This window comes from Aphelocoma coerulescens, chromosome 13 (genome assembly GCF_041296385.1).
Source record: "Aphelocoma coerulescens isolate FSJ_1873_10779 chromosome 13, UR_Acoe_1.0, whole genome shotgun sequence".
Taxonomy (NCBI): Eukaryota; Metazoa; Chordata; class Aves; order Passeriformes; family Corvidae; genus Aphelocoma; species Aphelocoma coerulescens.
The window spans coordinates 10,137,502-10,162,480 of NC_091027.1; the positions used below are offsets into that span (position 1 = coordinate 10,137,502).

Sequence of the window (24,979 nt, forward strand, 5' to 3'; positions counted from 1 at the left end):
CCTCTCTGTGGGGGCTTTGCTTCTCTGCAGCACTGAGGGGGAGTGCAGCTCATTGGCTAGGGCTGTTCTTCCCTGAACCAGAGATGCCCCTTGCTCCCATGGGAAGAAGAAGCTCAAAGGGAAAAGCTGTAGGGCTGTGTCTATCCTGCTGAGGACACCTGTCGCAGTGACCGCTAATCCACAGCCTGGCTATCACTTGCGGTGTGCAGCAGGAGTGGCGAGCAGCTGAAGGCACTTGGCTTTAAGGCTGCTCCTCCGGAGTCTCAGCTCTGCCCGTGGGAGCTGGAAGCTCCAGTTACTGTGATTGTCAGCAGCCCCGACGAGGGAAAGGGGACAAAAGGTTGCGAGGAGGCTTGTCTCTGGATACAGTTCCAAGTTTATTGCCAGGAGGGAGTCCAGGGAGAACAAGCACAGAGCAACGGTGTGCAACAACTTGCAAAGGGGGTGTTAGAAGGGGAATGGCCCGATTAGGGTCCAATAGGGATCTCTGGGGGAGGGATATGGACAGGGATAGACATATACACAGACTAATGGCCTTAAGGGGCAGAGGGAAAGGGTGACATGCCCCAATGGGGCGTCGAGGTTTAGGGGATTTCCAGAGGGGAGGCACCAAAAGGGGCAGGGTCTCAGGGGATTGACAAGAGCTATATAGGGGTAATCAGGGAGGGCCTAGGGCACAGAACCGTCTGGAACAACGGGAGGGGTTTGGGTGATTGATGGAGAACTAACTAGAATGAGGGGAGGAGAGTAACCATGTAGGGAGCATTGGGGGATCGGCTAAGGTTTGGGGTGTACCAACTGGGAATGGGGGCAAGGGAGTAACAGGGTTGAATATACAAAACATGTAGACAAAACAAACAGCAAAACATTGCATCACCACAAACACCCAATGATTCAATGGACCCTACTTATTACACTACATAAACAGGTAAAATTATTGTATTGTCCAAGTCCAGTGGTGATTTCCACTGTCTCCTTCAGTGTTTATCCCAGCTGTATCCACTCAGCAAGAGCAGAAACAAGTTGTCACAATGCTTAGAGAAGTTCTCTATACACTCAGTTTTACCTGGAGGAATTTAAAGACTTGTAGCCTAAACCCACATGTTCTGTTTCATTGGGTACTGCAGTTACAGCTGCATTTCAGTCTGGGATGCTCACACATAACCCAGCCACATTTAGATTTGATCTCATGCCTTTGGTTTAACTGCACAGAAGAAATACTACAGCTGAAGAACAGATGTTCTTAGCTTTGTTTGTTTTTTTTTTTTTTTTTTTTTTTTTTTAAACAGTGTTACACATTTGTATTTTCAGGTTTATTTTATCAGGCAACCTAAATATAACCTGATTAAATAATTATTTAAATAGAGCTGAACCATTTCCCCCCTCCCTTTTTTTTTTTTTTTTTTGTTTTTTTAAATATCAATCCAGTGTGAATATTTTACTGCCAAGTCTCTGTTTGCTTCTAGAAGTGTTCCAGCACTTAAACTCCATTTGGGAATATGGCAGAAACAAGCAACCCCTCAGCTCCAGCAGCTCTTGTTTGCCAAGGTGAATTTTCCTGGACCATTTTACATTGCCATGAATCTTTCTGCCATGCCTATGCTGGCAATCAGCAATGAGCCATGGCAGCTTCTTCCTTCCCTGAGTCCTCTTGCCCATCACTGCAGCTTCCACTGCTTGACCCTCACTCAATTATTTTTCCCAGTGGCTCAATGACCTTTGTTTCCAATTCTATTCAGCAGTCTGGTCCTGGATAGGTAAAAGATGTGTTAGACTGTATAATAGCTAATAATTTTGTCTGTAGCTCTGTAAGCACAATGTGGAAACTTATCTGCCAGATTAATACCAATGCTTCCTGAATTTAAATAGCCTACAAATAATGTTTTGCTTGGCATGTATTTATCACCTCTTTATCTGACATGACGTATCTTCACTGCTTCACTAGTGTTACTTGTAAGACAAGATAATCATGATACTTATAAAATACTGTGGCCTGTGATTTTGGGTTTGATTTTTTCTGAGAAGTGAAGAGGGCTGAGACATTCTTCAATATATGCAGAAAAGATGTATGATAGGAAGTCATGACTTCAGCTTCTTTCTTCTCCTTCTTTTTTCTCTGAAGAAGAATTCATGGCAGTGCTGGGTTAAGTGCAGTTTGACTTAATGATCTTAAGGGTCTTTTCCAACCTAAATGATTCTATGATTCTCAGATCTCTTTAGTACCTGCAGGCACAGCTCTTTGCAATGATGGCACACTTGATGCCTCTGTGTCACTCACCACTTCCCTGTGGTTACTGATGTCATAAAATTGTAGAATGGTTTGGATTGGAAGGGATCTTAAAGGTTTCACACCCCCTGCCATGGGCAGGGACACCTTCCACTATCCCAGGTTGCTCCAAACCCCATCCAACCTGGCCTTGGACACTCCCAGGGAAGGGGCAGCCACAGCTTCTCTGGCAACCTGTGCCAGGGTCTCACCACACTCGCAGGGAAGAATTACTTCCTAACATCTAATCTAACTCTCTCCTCTTTTAGCTTAAAACCATTCTCCTTCACCCCATCACTATCTGCCTGTGTATATATTGTCCATGCTCTGTCCTCAAGGAGGCTTCTACTCCAGCCTCACCTGACATATTGAATTTCCACCTCTCCCCAAACAATTCAAGTTGTAAAAGCCATGACATCTGTTTTGACAGGTTGCACCCCATGAGGAGGGTGTGTATCACTTTCCCACTCCCCTGCCTGGGCGGGACTCATTTGCCACTGCAGTGTGAAGATGAGGTTACTGAGACCATGGGAGTTGGTGCTCCTGCAAACAGCTCTGTTTGAAGCAGACCACTGGTCCAGGACAGCCACGAGAGAAAGCATTGCAGCCTTTGCAACTCTTGTTTGGAGTGAAAAGGGAAATATATAGTGATGGAGGGGCTCTTGGCTTTGATCATTACTGGTTCAGGGAAATAAAAACATAACCCAGAGGGCGTGAGCGAGGGGTGTAATAACATCAGCTCAATCTCTTTGTTATTTTCCAAGATCAAAAGGAGCTGGGGGAGTTTAGCTTTTATTGCTTTCCCCTTTTATTTTCTACTTTTCAGCTTTCTTCTTCAAAAATCAATACAGCCCTCTCTGGGGTTCTCACACCTATGTGCCCCCACTCCGGCCAGCCCCCAGCCCACTGCAGGCTGTGTGGTACAGTGCTGGTGTAACACACTGGTCGGGGGTGCCCATCACTGCTTAGCCTGCTGGGTGCTACTTCAAGAGATGTATGATAATAATCCTTTCTTCAGTGTTTTGAACTGGGGTTTACTCTCTTGACAGAGTTCACCCTGCTGTGTTGATGAAGGGTGTTTGGATGCAGCCAGGACAGAAGCCCAAACAGAGCTCTCTCACCCCAGAAATGTGCTGATCAGCATCCATCCACAGAATTTCATTAATAACATCTTTTTCCTTCAGCACCAGCTCTAGTGTTTTTTGCAGCATCATGAAGGACTGAGTCTGCTATGCTTGGGGAAAACCAGGCTCTGGGCTGGTTTATCTGGCTAGGGCAGAACACAACTTTCTGGGTGCTTAACATCTTGGTTAAGTAGCTGAGCAATGCCTGGAAATTCCAGGCAGGTGGTACAGTGGACAAATGGGAATAGGAACAACCAATGACCTTTCTGACCTGAGCCCACATCTTGAACCAGTTCATCCCTTCCCCCGTGTGAAGCTACGGTAGCTTCAGCCTGTTCTGGCTGCAGCTGGGCTGGCTGGCATGGCCACTCTCTTGGCTGCTTGGCCCAGAGGTTATGGATCCTCAAGGATAGCTTGCTTGGTCCATACTGTGCTTTGTGAAAATAACCAGTTAAAACTACACAACTATTTTAAAGAGTTTTGAAGATATTTGTATTTAGAGAATGTTAGAGAACGTTTAGAGAATGGGGAAGGAGGGAGCAGTGACACGGGTGGGTGTGAGAGGGCTGTGCTGGCAGTGGCAAATAGCTGCTAAGACTCATTTGTAGAGACCACCAGCAGCCCACTTACACTGGCCCAGGTAGAAATTGTTTATTCTGACACAGAGATGCTCCATGAAGCATCAGAGCTGTGTAAGCATCTCCAGTGCAGGGTTTTCTGCAGTGGAAACAACCTGTCTCTGACATGGGCACAGCAGGCAGTGAGGGCTTGGCTCTGAGGAACACAGCCTGGGTTGAGTTTATAAGTGTAAGAGGCATGAAGACATGTTTAGGTAGTGTGATACCCAGCAGCGAGGCATCCTTGCTTATTTTATCATTCCATCAGCATGTTCTTGACTGATTATGAATGGATTCCTTGCAGGTTAACAAGCTGAAACATTTTTGTTACTAAAGAGAGCCAAATCAAACTCTACTGAACAAATACATCTTGGATCTCTGGCTAATGAGTTTTTCTGCTGTTCAAACAGGTTATGTGATATGAATGAAACTGCAGTTGAATTAGACTTAGCTGTTCATGTAGAATTCAGAAGCTGCAATTTTTTTTCTCACAGCTTTATTTTAGGCAGGTAAGGTACTTTTGGAGAAAATGACAGTTTTGCACAATTCAGCTATGTAAAAGTGATTAATGAAAATAGTATTTACTGGTCCCATTTTATGAAGAAATTGAATCAGAAGCGTACTTTGAAGTGCAGAAGGGCTGATCCTTCCATGCATTCCACCTTTTCACCACTAACTCCTGAATACAACACTTGTTTTGTGGTTTGCACTGTAAAGCTGTGTCCTGTCAGGGGAGCACAGGGCACAGCTCCTGCAAGCCAGCCCCAGGACTGTCACCTGATGTCATTGGTACCTGCAGTGACTTTACTGACTTTGATTTATTCCAAGCTAATTTGGTATGAATGGTATCAGAACCAGGGTCACAGCTATATCCATTAGTGATGCACAACAGAGCTTAAAAAGAATCCTCTGACTGACATGCAGATTTATATCATGAAAGATGGTGCTATTCCAGATTTCTCCAGCAAACTGGTGTCAAACAAGCTGCTCTGAGTGCTTGAGACCTAAAGCCTGTGATGGCAAAGGAACATTTAGACAGAGCCTGTATATGAGGCATTTGTGGAATTATTGTTAGTCAAATCTATTATGATGCATTCCCTTCTGTTCCATTTTCACCTGTTAAAATAAATTAAGATGTAGCATTACGAAAAACCAAGAGCTGCTAAAATAAAAGAGGGAACTGACATTTAGAGCATTTTGGATATTTCTTATACTGTAGGAGGAGTTTGTAAAATTTAAACCAAAGTCACAAGAACATACTTTCTCTGTTGAAAACATCTAGTGTAATCCTCCTGTTCTTCTGGCACTCCCCAGGATAATCTACAGTTCATAACCCAAAGGAAAAATAGAGCCCAAGAGAGCAGATGACATAGATGCCCAACTCCAAATGAGGAGACTTGCTGCCATCTTTTGGTAGATGAGTGTTCCAGAAAGTAATGAAAAATTATCTCTCACAGAAACGAAACATTTTCTCCCTCTTCTCGTTCTTAGCCCACCTACAGCATCAACCCCTGGAGGGATTTAAAAAATGTGTGGCATTTGGGGACATGGTTTAGTGATTAACTTGGCAGTGCTGGGTTAACAGCTGGACTTCAAGGTCTTTTCCAGTCTAAACAATTCCACGATTCTGTGATTCTGTGCACTCAGCCTCTACTGCAGGTGCAGCCTATGAAAATTAACCTCAGCCAATGGCACCCCAAGGAGCCCCCAATAACCCTGTGGTTGCCTGCAGGACTGGAAGGGCTGAATGCAGGGCAGGGGCTGGGCTGGTTTCTTCGTGGTCTTGCTGCTCAGAGAAAAGCTGTAGGGAACAGGCTGCAACCTCTGCATGTCTGCAAGTAATAAAATACTTCTTTGTGCCCAGAGGAAATAAAATAATATATTTGATAAGCTGGGCAACAGCAGGATGATGCAAGGGGACGGAGCAAGGCTGGGAGTCAGCGCTCCACAAATCACACTCATGATTGTTATAAACATATATTATAATACTGGCTTCTTGCAAAGTATAAAGGTAGATATTATATAATTTAGAAATGCTTTTTGCTGTGTGGATGTAGTTTCCTCTCTTTTAGCAAGAATGTTAGCAAGTGTGAGCCAGTAAGATAACCTCCAAGCGAACAGAGGATGAGGCCTGAGAAGCTGCTAATCAACACTTTGTCCAGAGAACAAAAGGGCCCAAAGGCTACTCTACCTGGAGAACAGGGGCGGGGGGGGGGGGGGGGCAGGAGAGTCCGAGAGCCGCTATCACCGCTCTGCCCGGAGAGACAAAGAGGCCCAAAGCTGCAATCAGCCCTGACTGTCTGGAGAATTAAGAGATCCACCCTACCTTTGACTCTTACCTAGAGGGCCCAACCCCAAGAATCAAAAGAAATAAAACCACAAGGCAGAAGAATACGCATGCTCTAAAAAGGCGGAACCAAGGAGTAGCCATGCAGAACAGCTCCGGGAAAAGTTTTAATATTAATAGAGAACAGAGAGTAAAAATGGTATAAAAAGGACTCACCTCGAGCATCAGGTGTGCTCTTGGCAGAGCGCCAAGGCACCCGGCCATTACCCCTTTGCTTTATTTTATGTGTCTCTTATTGCCTTTATATTAAACCCTTTAAATTCTCACAGGAGAGTGAACCTCGTTTTTCACATTACTGTGAGGTTTACCTTTGCAGAGGGCAAAGAGCTGAGGCTGCACTTTGACAGGGGCAGGTTTACGAGCTGCTGCTCAGGGTGAAAGTGCACCCTTGTGACTGACAAAGAGATGAAGGGGAATGTCCTGTGCCCCTGCTCCCCCCCGGGGTCCTGCCTCTGCACTGGCAGCCCCCTCGCTTCCCTTGCTCCTCTGACTCCTGGAGGAGGAGGTTCAATGCACCCCAGCAGAAAGCTGCCCACTGTTTTTGCTGGGCTACATCTTTTTTGTGGGACAGTGAGTGAAGTCCAGGGCAGGCTCTGACAAACCTCAGGATGCAGGAAAAGAGGGAAGGCACCAGCTGTTACCAGAGGGAGAACAGAGAGGGTGTTGAGAGCTGACACTTCACCCTGAGTGCAACTCTGTGCTCTGGTTACAACACCCACACTCGTAGAGAGTGCCTGGAACAACAAAATGACTGCGGTTAGAAGAACTTTCAAAATTTGAAAGAGACCTCTTGTTTCTGTGGGTTCCTACCCTGGTGGTAGGCTGCACACTTTATTTTAATGTGGATTTGGTATCCGGCACAATTCCTTCAGCCTTTGCTGCCTCAGCTGCCTTTCTAAGGTCGATATGTGGCTACACACAATCCTTTACCACCCTGTCATGCCAAGAAATTCCTGAGATCCCACTGAATTCCACAAGCCACTTCATTTATACACTTCAGTTCAACATTAAGTTCCTTGCAGGGTTTATTTACTTTGAACCCTGACCAAAGTTCCCAAGTGCTGTGTGTGTGCTCAGCTGGATGACTCCAACCTTGCTCCTGGGCTGTGCTGGGGCAGGCACCACTTACCTGCTGAGGGTACAGCCCTGCCACATCTGTGGGAGCAGTGCCCTTCAGAGAAATGCTGTTGGGAAAGCAAAGGCAGGAACCAGGTAAGAGCACAAGCAGGGAAACTGCCTTCTTTCACCATCCAGTCCCACTGTGCAAGGGAGAGAGAGTGGGAAAGAATTAATTAAAAAAAAAAAAAAAAAGTGTTCCTGTGGGTGGGATGTGAACTCTTAGACATGACATTTTTTTTGACACGAACATCCTTTGTGTGGTGGGGGCAGAAGGGTGACCAGCCAGACCATCTGCAGTTTCCTGGCTGGAATGGTTCCCCTGTTTATCTTGTGGGTGATCCTCTGAGTGTCTGAGGAACCTCCAGAAATGCAGGACTGGGTTTATATCTCATCCTGAAAGTGGCCCACCTTCACCTCTGTTCCTCTCTGATAGCAGAGCACTCCCTGACTGACCTTTTGTCACCGGGAGAGTGTTGCTCTGGACCCAGCCCAGCTTCTCTGTAAGCTGTGAGGGCTGATTGGTGTGTCTGAGGAGGAGTTAGGAAAGATGTCAACTCCCTAATTCATGAGAGCGTCTCCACGGCTCGCAGTCAGTCCCCACGGTGGGAGTGTTGCTGCTGACCTCTGGCCCTCTGACAGCTCCTTTGGACACTCACCAACCATCATACAAAGACCATCTGCTCACAGACCCTCTTTCAGTCTCTCCCTTCCTCCTTTCCCACCACTCTTGCCTCAACCAGGATATAGGGAATTGAAATTTTAACAAGACGTGGAGTTAGAATTACATTCTAAATCGAATTCTAGGTAATTCTAATTTAGCTAATTCAAACTAAATGGGGAGTTTCATCGAATCAGAATGGTTTGGGTTGGAAAGGCGCTTTAAAGGTCACCTAGTCTCATTTCCAGCAGAGCTGGGGATTCTGGTACCCAGGAGGCTGCAGGTGTCCCGGATCGTACCGGGGCTGAACTAGTGCATCTCGGGGATGGCGCAGCCGAGGGCCCGTGCGGTCCCTTGTGCGGGTGCCGCTGGGGCGCGGGATGCCGGCGGCGCGCCGTGCCCGGGGAGCGGCTCCCGCAGCCCAGGCCGCCCCGCCCGCCGCGGCCGCCCCGCCCCGCCGGTCCCCGCCCGCCGTCACGCAGCCGCCGCCGCCGCCGTCGCAGAGCCCGGGGAGGCGCCGGGTAGGGGCAGCCGCCGCCGGAGGAGGCCGAGGCGGAGCGGAGCGCGCAGCTGCCGCCGCGGCGGGGGCAGGTAGGGCTGTCCCGGACGGGGAGTCCCGGGCCGCCCCGTCCGAGCCGCGGCGCGGGGCGATGCGGGCGGCGGGACCCGGTCACGGATCACGCGTGGGAGCGCGGAAGCCCGCAGCGCCCCGGGCGGGTTTGCCCACCCGCGGCCCGTCGGAACGGGGATAACTGTGTCCTTACGTAATGCCGGGCATTGCGACACGGAGGCCTCCTGGGAGGCGCGGGTGGCCGGGACATCGCGGGTGGCGGGACAGCGGGCGCCGCGGGGTCCCGGCGCCGCATCCCGGGATGCCGCCGGCCGCAGCGCGGAGGCCGAGCTGGATGAACCGGGCGCTGGCCCCGTGACAGGAGCGGAAAGGTCACTGGGCCACGGCGGGCGTGCGGCTCCGGAGGAGCGCTTCAGCAAGCGGGATCGTTCTGCTGTTTCTCGGGGAGCAAAGGTCGAAGGTGGCTGTCCGGGTTTAGCACAGTCTTGGCTCTGACATCTCTTTCACTTCGCTCCTGCGCACCCCCGGGATCCTTCTGCGGGTTGGCAAATTCTTTCTGATACGTATCAAAACCCCAAGCCTCAAGCCCAGCAGTCAGACCAATTTCTTCTTCCATTTTATTCTTCTTATTCTCAGAATGTAGCTTTTTACTTATGTGAAATAATGTCAGTTTAAAAATCCCCACGTCTCTGCTTTTGCCTCCTGCACGGAGCACTGTGGGGCCACAGCAGCAGCTGCCTCCATTCTGCCTTGTCACAGCCCGTGCTGGGAACAACTCTTGCTGGAGGGGAAAAGTCTTTGAGTCATTCAGTCTTTAGGTATTTGCAAAAAGAAAAAAAAACGGTAACAAATTTTTCAGAAAATGATGTAGAGCTGACTCATTATCAGTGACCAATGCAGGATTGTGTCTCAGGAATATTTATAGCAATTCCAGCAGAAACAGATCCCAGCTTGTTTCTCAGATGGTTTAGTGAGAATAGACGTCTGTTGCAGTTTGTTTCGTTGGGTGCAGTGGTTGGTTGAATAATCACCTTTCTCATGGCATTTCACCTATGAAATTTTGTCAGAAATGGGCTTTTGCACTATTGCAATGACATTCTGGAATAATGCCTCCCTCAGCACTCTCCAGCAAAGGTTTGCACTGATTAACCTTTTCTTCCTGCCCACATTTTGGGTGTGTGTATGGGGTGTGAAAGTGTGGGGGACATCACTGTTGGCTGCTGTGGCTGCAGGAGGGTATCCCCAGCCCCAGCACTGTTGGAATGGAGGCAGGACACACAGCTCAGGCCCTTGTGGGCTTGGCCTCTGCTGCAGTTAGGCAAAAACCCATCCACTGGTGTGGCAGATGCTCCTCTTCTGTGTGAGATGTCACACTGTGCTGGAAGACAAGATGCCATTTTAATTACTCATCCCCATTGATCTGGTGCTGGGTGTTCCTGCAGTGGGGCCAGGAGTGAAGGACATGTCCCTTCCTGAGTGTGCTTGCCGGGGCATGCGCTGGCCTGGGCCCTGCCATGCTGGTGGCACGGGGTGGGACAGCAGCACTGCTCTTCTCCTCCTTCACGGGTATTTAACAGAAAAGGTTTAATTTAACATGTAGGGTCTGTGGTTCTGTGTCATTCCCATGCAGTTTAGTAACTACAGTAGCTACAGCAAGCAGCAACATCCCCCAAGTTTACCTAATTGGTACTTACATGTGATAGTTTAATAGGGGGTTGCCATACAACACTGCAGTTCTTAATTTATACCTGTACAATTAAGAGCAGGCTGTCTCTTTCTTTAATTCCGTAGTTAGTATAGCCTAAATAATAATATTTACATTTGCTTTTAAGGGGTTTCTCTCCTCTATGCTCCTCTGTTCATTGGTCTACAGAGGTACTGCATAAACCCTTCTTTAAATCTGCTCCATCATGCGTGCAGTTCCAGAGCAAAGCTCCAGCAGGAAGGCTGGGATCTTGCAGTGTCACAGGGACGCTGCACGGCTTTATAATGCCTGCAACAAAAGAAATTGTGGACTCCCAGTCTAAAATTTTGAGTCATAATGGTGCACGGATTATATGATGTTGGCATAGTAGCAAGTTGGGACAAAAAGTGTTGTTAAGTGTTGTGTCTAATAATGCTGAGTATTTACAAGCCACATGCTTTTACTGGCTTCTCAAAAGCCTCATGAATGTGCCCAACTTGATGTTTGACCTCTGCGTGACTGCGCATGTATTTACGGGTAAGTGTATTCTTAAATCTCTGTACAATGAGGCTGCTGAACCTGATTTGAAGCAGACTGTGGGCATGACTTACAGGGATTTGGGATCTGGACCATAAAACCCAAAGTGTGGAGCTAGCACCATGCTCCCCTGGCAGCCTGGGATGTTGGACAGGGACACTGGTGCCAAGTGGAGCTGGTGCCTCCAGCCAGCCATGGGACGTGGAGGGAGCTGGGCCCTGCTCTGTCTGAGAGCAAAGCCTCATCCTTTGTGGTGTATTGATACAAGAGACGTTGGCTGGGAAATGACACTGCCCAGGCTGGGGGTCCAGAAAGGCACCTAAAAGCTGCTTCATTCCAAGGAATAATTTTTCCTTTAATGAAGGAGATAAATGACAAATAAATTAACATTGTTTTTAACCTTGAGGCAGAAGACCCTCACGTGGGTTTTTCCCCATGCAGACTGTACCTTGTCTCATAACCCAATGCTATCTGTCCCTCCCAGCTGTTCCCAGCAGCTGTAACATGTGCACCCTGCAAGTAGCATCTTTTCATGCTTGTGGAGACAGGGAGCTGGAATGTTCAGAACTACTGGTACCATCAAGAAATGGTACATGAGTACATCCCAATTTATTGGGAAAGAATGTTGCTACATAAGAATAAATCCAACCTTTTTACTTTCTTAGCCTTGAATCTGATAGATTTCCATTGTCTTAATGGGAATTTTATTCTTATAATGGATTTTATTCTTATCTTAAATTTTTAGATTGTTCCTTTCCCCATGTAAATATCATAAATTTGATAAATATGTGCAGGGAAACTTTAACCTAGGCATGCATGAAAGCTATCAAGCAGAGATGAGTTTTCCTCTGGTTGCAGCCAATCCTTGTATCTGCCAAAACCTGTGGGTTTGCTGCATTTTGGACTGAGTTTGATTTAATTGCCCAGAACTGCACCACAGAGTGAAAACATTGGCATCTGTGACACTGGGAAATATTCAAATTTGCCCTGCTGTAATGAAATCTTCACTGGGGCTGCCTCTTGCATCCTGCAGCACCAAAGGGAGCTCCCGTTTTTTTCTCCCTGTGGCAGTTATAAATCCGGCATTCCTGGAGGTATGCTCACAGCAGCACTTGGAGTTTACTCCTCCTCAGTTCAGATTTTCTTCAGTCATCACTTGTGCTATGGTGTTTCTTACTCAAGAAAACCAAAAGTCCCTTTCCCACTTCAAACATGTTACAGATATTCTACTTGGCCTGCTGTGTGCAGGAGTCGAGGTCCGTAGTCACGCTGAGCTATTCGCACAGTTGGACAAGGATAAAAGCAATGAATTCATTTCAGTCCAAACCTAATCTGAGTTAATGTGCAGGGATCCCACTGGTGAAAAGCAAGGGCACTCGGCCACAGCCATTCCTTGATCCTTTAAGAGTTTGAATCCCTGCTAAGCATGCTTGTCTTACAACCTGTACTCGCACAGGATGTAATCAGTTTTGTTTTCCATCTGTTAAACAAGAGGCTTCTGATTAGCCAGTGCAACCAGAAATAATTATTTTTGTTTTGTTCTCGCTGACAACAGGAAGGTTAACCACCAAGTACACAGCTCCTGGCGTTTTCCACACTCAGCAGTTTTAAACACCTTGCTCTCTGTGTGTTACAATATTTGCCTTACAACCGGCAGGGATTTGGCTTTCAGTATTGTCCCCTAATTACAGTAATTGTCTAAGTGGAGCTCTCATGTCTCCCACTGTTCTGGGCCCAGACTGCAGCAGTGGAGCAGCCTGGCATAGCTCATGCACCTGATGAGCCTGGGTCATCAGCCAGAGGGGATATACAGGTGTCGGGGAATAAAACTTGGCTTCATGGGTTTGGAGAAGGGAAATACATAACTGAGAAAATCCAACCCAAAAGCATACAGCGTTCATTTATGAAGAAAATATTTTGATTTTATGAAGTGACTCAAAGGGACTGTTGATAAAATAGATCTGATAGATTCTGAGGTGCAGCTGGCAGAGCAGTGCATTATCTTTCAAAGCAATGCCTATTTGATTTTTCAAGTGTAGGGATTTGTAATTTTTTAATTTTTGATGATGCTAAATGGCAATATCCATCAGAGGGTTCTCAGGGGGCTGGGCTGCTCTGGCAGGGCAGAAGCATTTGCTGTACACAGACAGCTCTTAGTGACTCCTGCCATCCCTCTCCTGAGTGCTGCCTGACTTTGGGGGGGAGATTTCCAAGCAGAGCATTGTATCTGCTTCTAGTGACTTCAATGAGGAGCAGAGGAATTACTCACATAAATTTGGTAATACTTTCTTTGGGGTTTTTTTCTGCTTATGTTTTTGGAGTTTTTTTCCCCTTTTATCCCCCCCTTTTAAGGCTGGTTGATTATGTTTTCACAAAATCAACCCAAGCAAAGACACTTAGGTCCAATAGAAGCAGCTAAAACTGCTTTGGAATATGAAGTAAAAAAAAAAAAATTAAAAATTTATTTTAACTCTTTCGCTGCTTGTGTATTTGGGGATACATTCTAATACTGGACTATAACTGGAAAGAGATGACATGCACCCAAGTAGTCTGCAACTGAAGCTACATCACATTATGTGCCCTTGTATCCTACTTCATGTTGTGAAAAGAATGTTTGCTTTTATTTAGCCACCAGATCTGTTTTGTTCCCTCTAGGATAGGGATTCTTCCTTTATGCAATAGCAATATCCTGCCTTAACAGGCCCCAGCATGTTGTCTGGAGTGCTTGGGGTGCTGAGTAACTGCTGAAAGTCCCTATCTGATCTTCATGGGGTGGTGAGCTTGCCTGAGAACTGCATCCCAGTCTGCAGCCAGAGAGATATTAAAGCACCCTCGTGTTCAGAGCTAGTGGGGTTTGTGTGGGATTTAAAGGAGTAGTTTTCTGCTAACATTGAATACTCTGGAGTAAGAATGTCAGGCATTCTTTTAAGCATTTGCATGCATATGTAGTAAACTGCTTATTACTTTTGAATAGCCAAAAAGTTTGTGAATATGGAATTTTAGTGCAACATCTGGTATGGAGAGGATTAGCTTTATAAGTGTGATTTATCTTCTTTGCTGTGTAGAATTCAGAAATCTTGTCGACAGAGACAGAAGATATACACCATTTCAGATTGCTTGACTTTGTTTCCCCTAAAGAAATGACTTCACTTGAATAAGAAAGTAGAAATTATTGTATTTGGATAAAAAAAGAGATTTGCTTGGTTTGTTTCTCTCAGGATCCTATTTTCTCCTCCGTATATGGTGAGACAGCTTTCCCAGTGGCTGAGAAAATGGGATGCATTTATCTCTTTTGCAGGAGGCCACTGAACTAAGAATATCAGGGCCTACTGAAGATTGGCAAGTGAGGACCTCCATGGCACCATGGGCATCCCTAAGAAACAAAACACAGTGGAGAAGGCTGCCCCTGCAGTGTCCCCACCACTGGGCTATGCCTTTGCAGGGAGCTCCAGTCTGCATTTGGCTGCTGAAGCGGGGTTGTGGCCACCCTCCCGATGGCCTGACTTCACAAGGTGGCCTCCCTGCAGGCTGAATTTTTCTCAGCAAGCTCATTTTTTCTCAGGTGCACAGAAAAACACTTAAAGGTCAATGTTTAAGGAGGCATCTTAACCCATTAACAGCAATAGCAAAGTCAAAGAAAACAAGCACAAGAATGACCATTTATTGATTTTGCTGACATAAATGTTATCCATTTGCTGTTCTGAATTCGGGGAAGAGAGATGTTCCTGATGGTAGATGCTTGTCCTGGTTACATTTCCTGAGCGAATAAGTTGGGCCCTAATGCTTTACATCAGATTGAAGAGATCCATTGCGAGAAACAGGAGAAACATTTCCAAGAAATGGTTTGAAAAAACCATTAGTTCATTCATGCAGTTACACTGATAAGAAAACAAGAGTTAACTCTTCAGAAAGGCATAGACAGTTCCGTTTCTTTTAATATGTACTTGCTCTGCAGCCTGTTTCACATCCTCAGTGGCAAGTGCATGGTCATTGCTGCTGCTGGCTCCCGAAATCACACTGTTTGCAATAGCTGTTTTCTTCAGGCTGTATTTCAGTGGTGGGTGGGGAATACAAAATGGAAGTGGCTGAAATGGGCTTAAGTTTCTTGTTGCTTAAATGAATTAAGTAAGTTTCTGAACACTGTAATTTCCTTTTTTTATTTCTCAAATTTTCCCTTCCAGAAAATGGCTGTTCCACCTGCTTATGCTGACCTGGGCAAATCTGCCAGAGATATTTTCACCAAGGGATATGGTAAATAAAGCCAAAATAAGTTTGGTCTTTTGCTGTCTACCTGATTCCTGAAACTGTTAGGATTTTATTACTTTCCCCTGTGAAATACTCCAGTTATTTCCATTAGAATCCACAGAATCACAGCTTCACATTGCCCTTGCTGTTTGGAAAGGGAGGGTAACTTACTTTTCTTTTGATAAAATTCTTCCAGTTTCCTATAGAACTGTTGTTGGTTTTGAGAGAAAATTGTGTGCTGTATTTTGGCTGTGCCTTTGTATTAATGAACAGGATCACTGCTGTCAGTAGTTTGCTTATGAACAGAATGCTGCTCACTGTGAATAAAAGTATTATTACCTAATTTGGTCCCAATTATATTGCTGAGGTCAGTAGGATTCATCAGACAAGTGCTATCTGAAGTTAGTACAAGTTGCTTCTTAGAAACACATGGTTTGATAACTGTGCCCTTGGTTTAACTATTTAATAGTTCACAGGTGATTTAGAAGAGAGTTCTAAGAAAAAAATCAGAAATGCTTTTCAAAATCAACATATATATGATTAATATTTTTTACTCACCCTCTAGGTTTTGGGTTAATAAAGCTTGATTTGAAAACAAGATCTGAAAATGGACTGGTGAGTTTGGAAGCACACTGAAATCCTAAACATTGCAGTGTTTTTGTGATTTCTGTATATTTCTTTTTAAAATAAATATATTTGTATTTATCTGAACTAATATTTAACAAATTATAATGACTGATACGTTCTACAAGTATAAGCATTTGCCTGATTGCATATATGTATATATTGACAAATACATATATTACATGTATAAATTATTTTTTTTCTTTCAGGAATTTACAAGCTCAGGTTCAGCAAACTCAGAAACAAACAAAGTCAGTGGTAGTTTGGAAACAAAATACAAATGGGTGGAATATGGATTGATGTTCACAGAAAAGTGGAACACTGACAATACACTAGGCACTGAGATTACTCTTGAAGATCAGGTAATTTTTGGCTCCAAAAAAGCAATTTGAAAATTCACGTACGCCAATCTCTAATTAGAAATCCAACCAGTGAATTTCTTTTCTGTTCAGCTTGCACGGGGCCTGAAGCTGACCTTTGATTCCACCTTCTCTCCTAACACTGGGTAAGAAGTGAGTAAGCTAAAGTGACAAAAAAGGCATTTTAAATCTTTTTTCCTGAGATACCAAGACAGGTCATAATCAGCCTATGTAAGATGAAATCATGTACATCTCTCTTAAATCTTAGTGTTAACAATCCCTTTTTAATCCTAAACTATAACAAGCAAACTTTTACACACAATAGCTTGAAAATTATAGTTAGAATTAGAGAGTGAAGAAAAAGTTGAGATTTTGCTCCCTGGTGTATTTCTGGCCATGTCAGAGGATGAGGTGCTGCCTGAATAAAAGCACTAAACAAGTCAGCTGTAATGCAGAGCTTAACAAGCTCCAGGATCCAGTTGGCCACAGCTCTGATAGGCTGACACAGAAGTGGGCTCTTGTCCCGAGCTGAATTTATCACCTGAATTCTTGCTGGCCACAGTGTGCCCTGGTGGTGGATGGATATTTCTGACACGGCGATTGGATGCCATGTTTTATGTGGGCCAGAGGGATTAAGCAGCAGCTGTAGGTCTAGATGTTGGTTTATTTTTTCCCCTGATTATCTTTGTGTAAGCAGTGCTGCCAGTGAGTCAAAATACTCTGCACATCAGCTTCCCAGAGCAGCAAACAGCACTGCAGGCTTTCAGGGTTATATTCCCAGCAGAACTTTCACCCTGTCTTTTAGATTCAGTGTTCTGCATTGTCAACTGCTTTCAGTCCACTCCTAATTCTAGATTAACGAGATATTTTTGTTAATCAGAGTAATCTCAAGTGTTTTTTTATAATTATTTCGTAACTGATAGGATTCTTAGAAAAATTTAAAGGAAAAACCTTGTACAAGAATGATGTTACAGGTCTAGAACTATTTCTTGGGCACTTCACAGATACTGTAGTTATGATTGCCTTGAGGTGTTAAATTTGGGTAAGTGGAGTGAGATTCAATCCTGGTGAGACCTAGCTTAGTTTGACAGGGATGCACTATGTCTCTATAAGAGACTACTTCTCCCCCTCGTTATTACTTACTGACTGTGATCAATCTTTCAGCAGGTGAAGTCATTTTTAGGAGCTCTCTGTGTTCTTACCTCTGTCCCTGTGACATTGGTGGGAGAGGTACTGCTGACTTTTACAGAAGTTGCAGATGAATGCTTTTGGCACTCCTGCACTTTATTTCTGATTGTGCAAAACACAAGAAATTCCTGAGTCTGAGCTAATAACAATAAAAAAGAGATCCGTCTCTGTGTGGGTCTGATACAGCACTGATACTTTTCTTGGAGGTTGTTTTTGTTAGCTGACGTGAAAGGTTGATTTGAAATTTCAAATTAGCCTGACTTTTCCAGAAAGATTTCAGTAAAGATTTGGTCAAAGACAGAAGACACTTGTAAAAAGAGAAGAAAAAATCTTAAATAAGAATAGCTGAATATATTAGACGTAACTCTCTTGCCTTGTGAGGGTCTGCACTCTTGATGTAAGGACACATGAGAAAATAGTGTTCTGGCCAAGAGTATAAAAATAAACAGGTGACTCAGGAAAGTTTATTTCTGCCTTAACCTGGCAGCTTTCTGGTTGCTGTCAATGGCTGTAACCATTAAAGTTCATAAAGTACCCTAAGGAGAAATGGGGGTGTCAGAGCCGCTGAAGCAGCCTGCTTGCTTCACAGCCCAGACTTTCCCTCAGGAAGCTGCAGGCAAAGCAGTGATTTCTTAATGTCTGCCACAGTAAATAAAATTACCCAATTCACTAGGATTGTCTAAAAATTGTTTGCTTGGGACAGGCAAGCAAGTCCACTACTGTGGAGTTCTGGTGGCAAACCTGTAAACTTCTACAGTTTCCATTACTTCCTTGGATGTACCAAACTTCCAAAACCATCATATCAGTTGGAGATGAGGATATGGTTTTGTCACTTCCCATCTGTGTGCGGCTGCTTTTCAGAAAACAGCCCAGAAGTGCTTTTTGGGGCACCACACCACATTTTATTGCTCATTTGAAAAGAATTCGCTGTAGCTGCCTTAGGGTTTTGTGAAGGTGAACACTAAGAAGATGACATATCATGTGGTTCTCCAGGGATGCACACACTGTCTTCAGGAGCTATTAAACTGAGTTAAAGTAAGTGATATGATGGAATTGTTACCTACAGGTGTACCTTTTCAAAGATACAAGATACTTTCTTTTCTCTTTAGGAAAAAGAGTGCTAAAATTAAGTCGGGGTACAAAAGGGAGCACATCAATATCGGCTGTGACATGGATTTTGATATTGCGGGTCCTTCAATACGTGGAGCCCTCGTGCTTGGCTACGAGGGGTGGCTGGCAGGCTACCAAATGACTTTTGAGACAGCAAAGTCTAGAGTAACCCAGAGCAATTTCGCTGTTGGCTATAAGACCGATGAATTCCAGCTTCATACTAATGTGTAAGTACTGGCAGACCGGCATTAAAAAGGAATTTGGAAGGATTTTGCTGCTTACTAAACAGTAAAAGCGTCAGAGGTTCAGCAGTGGTGAACAAGGGAATTGTGAATTTGAAATTAATTCTTCATTAAAGACATCAAGCTGTATTTTTTTAGCTGTGTTACCTTTTCTTTTAATTGTGTGGGTGAGGGAGTGCATGATGGAAGGAACTGGAACTCACTAAGCACCCAAGGGTCCAGTGTCTAACAGATAAGGACTATTAGAATCCATTAGTGGTATAATAAAAAAAAGTAAGTTATAAAAATACTCTTTGTGAAAGCTGAAATAAAAGCAATGCTTTCCTTTTACACCTGTCAACATCAAACAAAATGGTGGTTTGATATGTAGATGAAAGAGTTGATCAGAGGATGAACAAGAACAGGCAAAAGGGAGTGACTGGAAGAGACAGGGACTGGGTTTGTTGTAGTACTGGAAAAAATGTGGTGTAAAAGTTTATTTGGTATTGCAACTCCTAATAATATATTTACACAAGTATTTGTCCTTTCTGAATGTATCAATAGTGGGAAACCAGGATCAAATTCCATGTAAACCTTAATTTCTCTGTCTCCCGTTCCTCCTAAAAAAGCAATTTATGCCTTTGGAGAATACAGTTTTTTAAGATTAGGCAATCCCTAATCCATTCTCCTGGCCCCCCCTTTCCGTGCCCTTGGGTAATTGGATATTTTGCATGTAGCAGAGCTATTCCAAGCTGTTTCCGTCTGGGGGCTGAACAACTGTTCTGCCTTCCTAGAGCTACTTCTTCAAAGGCATTCTGTTCTGTTTCATGCTGTTTTGCAGTGATCTGGTTTAGGAAGCTCCCGCTGCCTTACAGAACAATCGAACCCCCACATCCCAGACAGTATGTTTGAAGGATTGCCAAAGCACAAAAATGTGGGCAGAAAACTTCCATCACAATATGTGGGGTCCCCTTCCACTCAGGATATAGAAGTTCCTCCTTCAAGCACAGTGACTTTTCAACTTAGTTATGCTGTAGCAGTTCAAAACACTGTATTATTTCACTAGAAAATGCTGTGGTTATTATTACTCTTAATTAAAGCAATGGCAGAAATTCATAACAGCAGCAGGGGCTCAGATCTAACTGTTTCTTGGATTCCTGAGGGTCTGTTTCTCAGGTTGCTGTTACTGGACAAAACCATAGATGTATGATACGAATAGAAATTTTATTTATTTAGTTAGTTAGTTAGTTATTGTTAATAATAGATTAGTTAGGTGATTGATGTATTTCAGCTTTGAAAGCGTGTCAGAGCTTTTATATAATCCCAGAAAGAGTTGTGTGTGGAACTCCCCTCACTAGGCAGCTTGGTTTTTACATCTACAAAAGTTACTGTTTCACTGGGATGCTGTGGCAGAACAGATAACGTAACTAGGTGGGGCTTGAAGCATGTTTTTTTGTTCCTGGCATTACACAAACCAGCTGGGGACTCTAGCAAGTTACTTATATTAAGGGTGCCTTAATATATTAATTTTCATAGGGGGCTAGTGGTTGTTTTGTTTTTCTTTTTAATCTACATAAAAAGTGCTATTACCTGCATAGAAAAGTGCTATTATTACTATTAGTTAATAGAGTTAAAAAGAGGTTCGACTTTATTATTATTTAATAATAAAAATAAGGGAGGTAGGGCTGGATATTTTCTAGTTTTAAATATGACTTTCCTCATTTTTTGAGCATAGCTCAGACCGCCCCCCCCCTAATGTTGCAGGTCAAGACAGAGCTGTGTGGAAACCTTGCACAAAGTCTGCCTGTATAACCAGCTCTCCTCAGTCCTTTTTAATTCCTCCTTTTCTTGAGAGCCAAGCACATGCAGTTAATGTGAGCTTCAGTCTTATCTGAAGTAAGTATTGCAGTGTTTTTCTGGAAGAATTACTCTAACAATTTAAAAGGCTGTTGCTATTGCTTGAACTTTTAAATAGGCATATTACTGCTGTTTGTGCAACTGTTATGAACATCAGGCCAAAGGGGTAAAAGGGAAAAGATCCTAAATCTACCCCTTTTTGTAATCACTAAAGGTCTGGTGTACTCTAATAATTGGAACCAGATTATTTCACAGTTTAGAAATAACCCCAGATCTTCCTGGGGTTTAAAGCCTATTTTCTACAATATGTTTGTGTCCTCTCTTTAAGAAAACAACCAAAAATGGAAATTCAGATGCTCACTGGTTTACAAGGAGTGCAAGGCCTTTAGGAGTCTTTTGGTCTTGTTTTCATGATCTGCATGCTCTAACATTTTGCCTTTTATTTACCACATTTTATTCCTATGTGACATTGGGGGCAGTAGTAATTGGAAGTTGTGCTACTCATCATTCAGCTGTGGGCCAGAGCTCTCTGCAAAGCAAAATTTCTGTTTCTAGTGCACAGACCATAGCACAGATGTACCATAAGGACTGCTGCAAGTGCAATTCGTTTGCAAAACCCTATGGACTTGGATGTTAAATTGGCATCTTCACTTCTGATACAGTTCCTGTGTCTGGTAAAAGCATGCTGACATGGCAGTTTTGGGATGACTCAGGCTCTCTGACTGGCATACAGCCCTTTCAGGGCACAAGGAGACATTTGCCAGGGAAAATAATTATTTCAGAGACACACAGGGAAAAAGAAATCTCTCTACTACAAAGGCTCCCATCTATGGGAAAGGGAAAATTGGAAGCTGTCATCATTGGTCTACTTTTTAATAGTTTGTCATGGGGTTTTTTTTCAGTTTCAGAAGCTGCTGAAATATAGTAATCTTCAATGAATTAAAGTGTCTAAAAATAACTTCATGACCAATGTGGCCTAATGTGTCTATCTTAGTTGTTACAGGGATATTTAATGAGGTGTAAGTGGATGCTGTGCAAATACAGCTCTTACTGGAAAAATAAAAGATGATTGTTTTGGGGTGCTGTTTAAAACTACACTAATGCATTCCTTCCAGGAATGATGGAACGGAATTTGGTGGCTCCATTTACCAGAAGGTGAATGATAAACTGGAAACTGCTGTGAATCTTGCTTGGACAGCTGGAAATAGCAACACTCGCTTTGGAATAGCAGCCAAGTATCAGATTGACCCAGATGCCTCTTTTTCTGTGAGTCCTGTGCATGTACATTTATATGCATTTGAAAATAAGTGCTTAATAAATGGAAATGGAAAGCAGCCTTTCCGTCAGCAGAGTACAGTCTTGATGCACTTCTGTGCTGTGTAGTTGGCACATGGATCTGTTTGTTTTGGTTTTGGCAGCCTGAGAGCACAACTATTGGATTTTCCTTAAAAGAGACACAGAATGTTTTATTGCATTACTTTTTTGAGACTCTTTTTGTGTCAGTGTGGAAAAAATTAAAAATTATGTTAATAAATCCATTATTTCTACAGTGACTGTAGATTCTTTAGGGTTTGGGATTTAAGTTATAGAACAATTAACTCTAGATTTTTTTGGGATTTAAAACATGAAATCCCTACATGCTTAAAAGCTGTTGCTTAATTCTCAGGCAGGGAGGGCTTTGAAGAAAGATACTAAATTATTTGCTAAATTTACTATTATTACTAAATAATGCTTTATTTTTTCCCTTTAAGGCTAAAGTGAACAACTCCAGTCTGATTGGGTTAGGATACACTCAGACTTTAAAGCCAGGTAGGTTTATGCAGAAAAAAATCAGAATCAATAAAGTGATACTTTACTCTTGAAATATCAGAAGTTTTTGGTGATAAAGTATGATGGGTTTTGTAAGATTGCTCTTCTGCTTGGCAAGCCAGTGATGAACTTTTCCAGGGACTGTTCTGTTAATTTTGGATGTCTGTTGGAAGCAGAATTACTAGAGACCATTGTTGACTAAACAGTCAGATAGTCTTTTATGTTGATTTAAAATATGTCTATAATTATTTGTGTCACAGATAAGTAACTAAATTTTTAATATTTCAGAGGCTTCCTATTATTGAGTTTACTCTTAAAAATGTGACTTTCTCAAGGTCCCCTGGCCCAGGAAGATGACAATCTTACTGCTGCAAAATTGGTTTTAATGTAGTGTAATAAATCTGCTGCCAGAATGCTGAGCAGATTGACATGAGATATTACAGCAGACGGGGCTTGGGCTTTTTCATACTCAGATTTTAAAATGGTTTAGAAAGGTGAGTATGTATCAAGGTCCCAGGTTTTTGTAATATTGGACTCTAAAATTAGATTAATCAGTAGACCAGCAGCAGTGAATTGGCTCAGAGCTTTAATTACTCAGAGTGATAAAAAGCAGAATCTATCATCATGTTTTATTATAAATTTCATAATTCAGAAAGATTTCTTATCTGCAAATTGTTTTAAAATGCCCAGTCCTTCCAAGGCCAGCTGCCAAATCCCATTAACTTGGCTACCCAATAAATTAAAGCAGTAACAGACATGGCACTTCCTGAACATAAAGCTCATTCCAAGTTTTAAGCTGACTTTTCTCTCCCTTTTCTCCATTTTGCAGGTATCAAACTGACGTTGTCAGCTTTGTTGGATGGCAAGAATGTCAATGCAGGGGGTCACAAACTTGGTCTAGGGCTGGAATTTGAAGCATAAGGAGTGATTTCACAATTGCTAATCTGAAAATACAGCATAGCTACCTTCAGAAAATAGTGTACCTTTCAATGTTTTGTCTGGAGTGCAAGTACTGCTATGTATCTGTCCTGCTAGTCCTGGTTAAAGACAGCTAAGCTTTAAAAATGATATTAAAGAAGTGGAGACAAAATCATAAATAAAAAATCTGGGCTTTTTTTCTATATGTAATTGCTCATCACACCTGTTAACTGCCATGTGATAAGAAGAAGGAAGGTGTTGATTACCTCTGCTAATATATTGATGGCACAAGGAATGTGTTAATGTGTTTTAAAACCTGGGAAGTGCAGACCACTATATTGTACTGTTAATTGTATAAGCAAAATGTTCTGAAACCTAAAGTTTCAGTCAGTGAGGGAATGTGCAAATTTGTCTGAAAAAGGGATTTTACTTTTTTTTTTTTTTTTTTTAGATATGTATTTCATCAATGGTTTGTCTTATTTGGTTATCCTGCACCTACTGCTGTCTCCAGAATGCTTTAGGTTGTCCACCTTGTCCAAGTCCTTGTGGAGGAGGTTTGATGTGACTCAGCCAATACTGCCTGTGCTGTGTTGTGGTTCCTTCCCCTTGCATTGACCGAAAAGCTGGTAAAATGGACATAATCAGGGAAGAGTCTTTGCAACTGCAATTATGTAGTTGCATCACTAATTCTAAAACGGAGGTTTTTTTTATTACCACTTTTTTTTAGCAACTAAATGGGTACATTTTTAGAGAGTCTTCCATTTTGTGTGGAACTAGACCCCAAAATGCTGTACTTGACACTACTAAAAATGGATAAAAAACCCAAACCTGACTTGAATAAAATATTGAAATGTCATCTTCTACTCTGTCTTTATATTAATTATGAAAACAATTACATCTACATTTGTGGCTCCAGCAGAAGACTGGCAACGTCTTGGTGCAAAAATACTTAGAATTAAATTCCAGACGTGGCACTGTTCTTAGTGCTCTCTAAGCTCTGACAATTGCACATACACGTGTTCAGCTCTTGGATAAAACAAGATAACACGACTTACTTGTCTTTTATTACATTAAGTAAGTGAATTACCTCTCTATAAACAAGTAAGTGTGGGCAATGAACAGTTATCGGCTTGGATCAACTTCAGTGGCTGTTCGTTTGTACTTTTGTGTGTGAGCCATTGCCGTGGGTGGCTGCAACGATGGCAAGAGCTGAGGTGCAGGAGGATGTGCCCGATGAGGCAGTGCCACTGCGACAGCGTGAGACTGCAGAGCCACCTCAGCGACAGGCCACAAATTGGGAAATGCTGACTTCCCTCTTACCAGGAACCATTCCTGAGTATTTCCTACCTCAGATATTTAACCCAGCACTCCTGGGAGAAGTGGTCCCCTTCCAGACCTCACCGATCCAAATGAGCCATATGCAGACAGCTCCCAGGAGCATGGCAGATGCAAGCAGTGAGAGGACCAGAGCTGGCCTAAAGCTGAGATAGGAGGATTCAGGTCAGATATTATGCAAAACTTGTTCGCTGTCGGGGTGGTCAGGCATTGGACCGGGCTGCCCAGGGAGGTGGTGGAGTTACCATCCCTGGAGGTGTTTAAGAGGCACCCGGATCTGGCGCTGGGTGATGTGATTTAGGGGTTACAGTGGCGGTGCTGGGTGGAGGGTTGGACTGGACAGTCTAAAGGTCTCCCAAACTTGATGATTCCATGACTGTATGGTTCCAT

The 24,979-nt window shown here is 43.5% G+C and overlaps 1 protein-coding gene across 4 annotated transcripts; it reads left to right on the forward strand.

Annotated features, from left to right (window-relative positions):
* The first annotated feature begins 7,502 nt into the window (after positions 1-7,502).
* Positions 7,503-24,110, forward strand: VDAC1 (voltage dependent anion channel 1). Of its 4 annotated transcripts, none has more exons than XM_069028663.1 (9): positions 7,503-7,566; positions 15,105-15,174; positions 15,734-15,783; positions 16,002-16,154; positions 16,245-16,297; positions 18,449-18,676; positions 21,643-21,793; positions 22,279-22,336; positions 23,706-24,110. In XM_069028663.1, exons 2-9 carry the CDS (start codon positions 15,108-15,110, stop codon positions 23,867-23,869), a joined length of 924 nt encoding a protein of 307 aa, XP_068884764.1. In that variant the 5' UTR covers positions 7,503-7,566; positions 15,105-15,107; the 3' UTR covers positions 23,870-24,110. The 4 variants fall into 4 exon arrangements, with proteins under 4 accessions (XP_068884764.1, XP_068884763.1, XP_068884766.1 ...); XM_069028662.1 differs by lacking the exon at positions 7,503-7,566 and adding an exon at positions 8,607-8,722; XM_069028665.1 differs by lacking the exon at positions 7,503-7,566 and adding an exon at positions 8,681-8,722 and having other exon boundaries at positions 23,166-23,798.
* Positions 24,111-24,979: the final 869 nt, after the last annotated feature.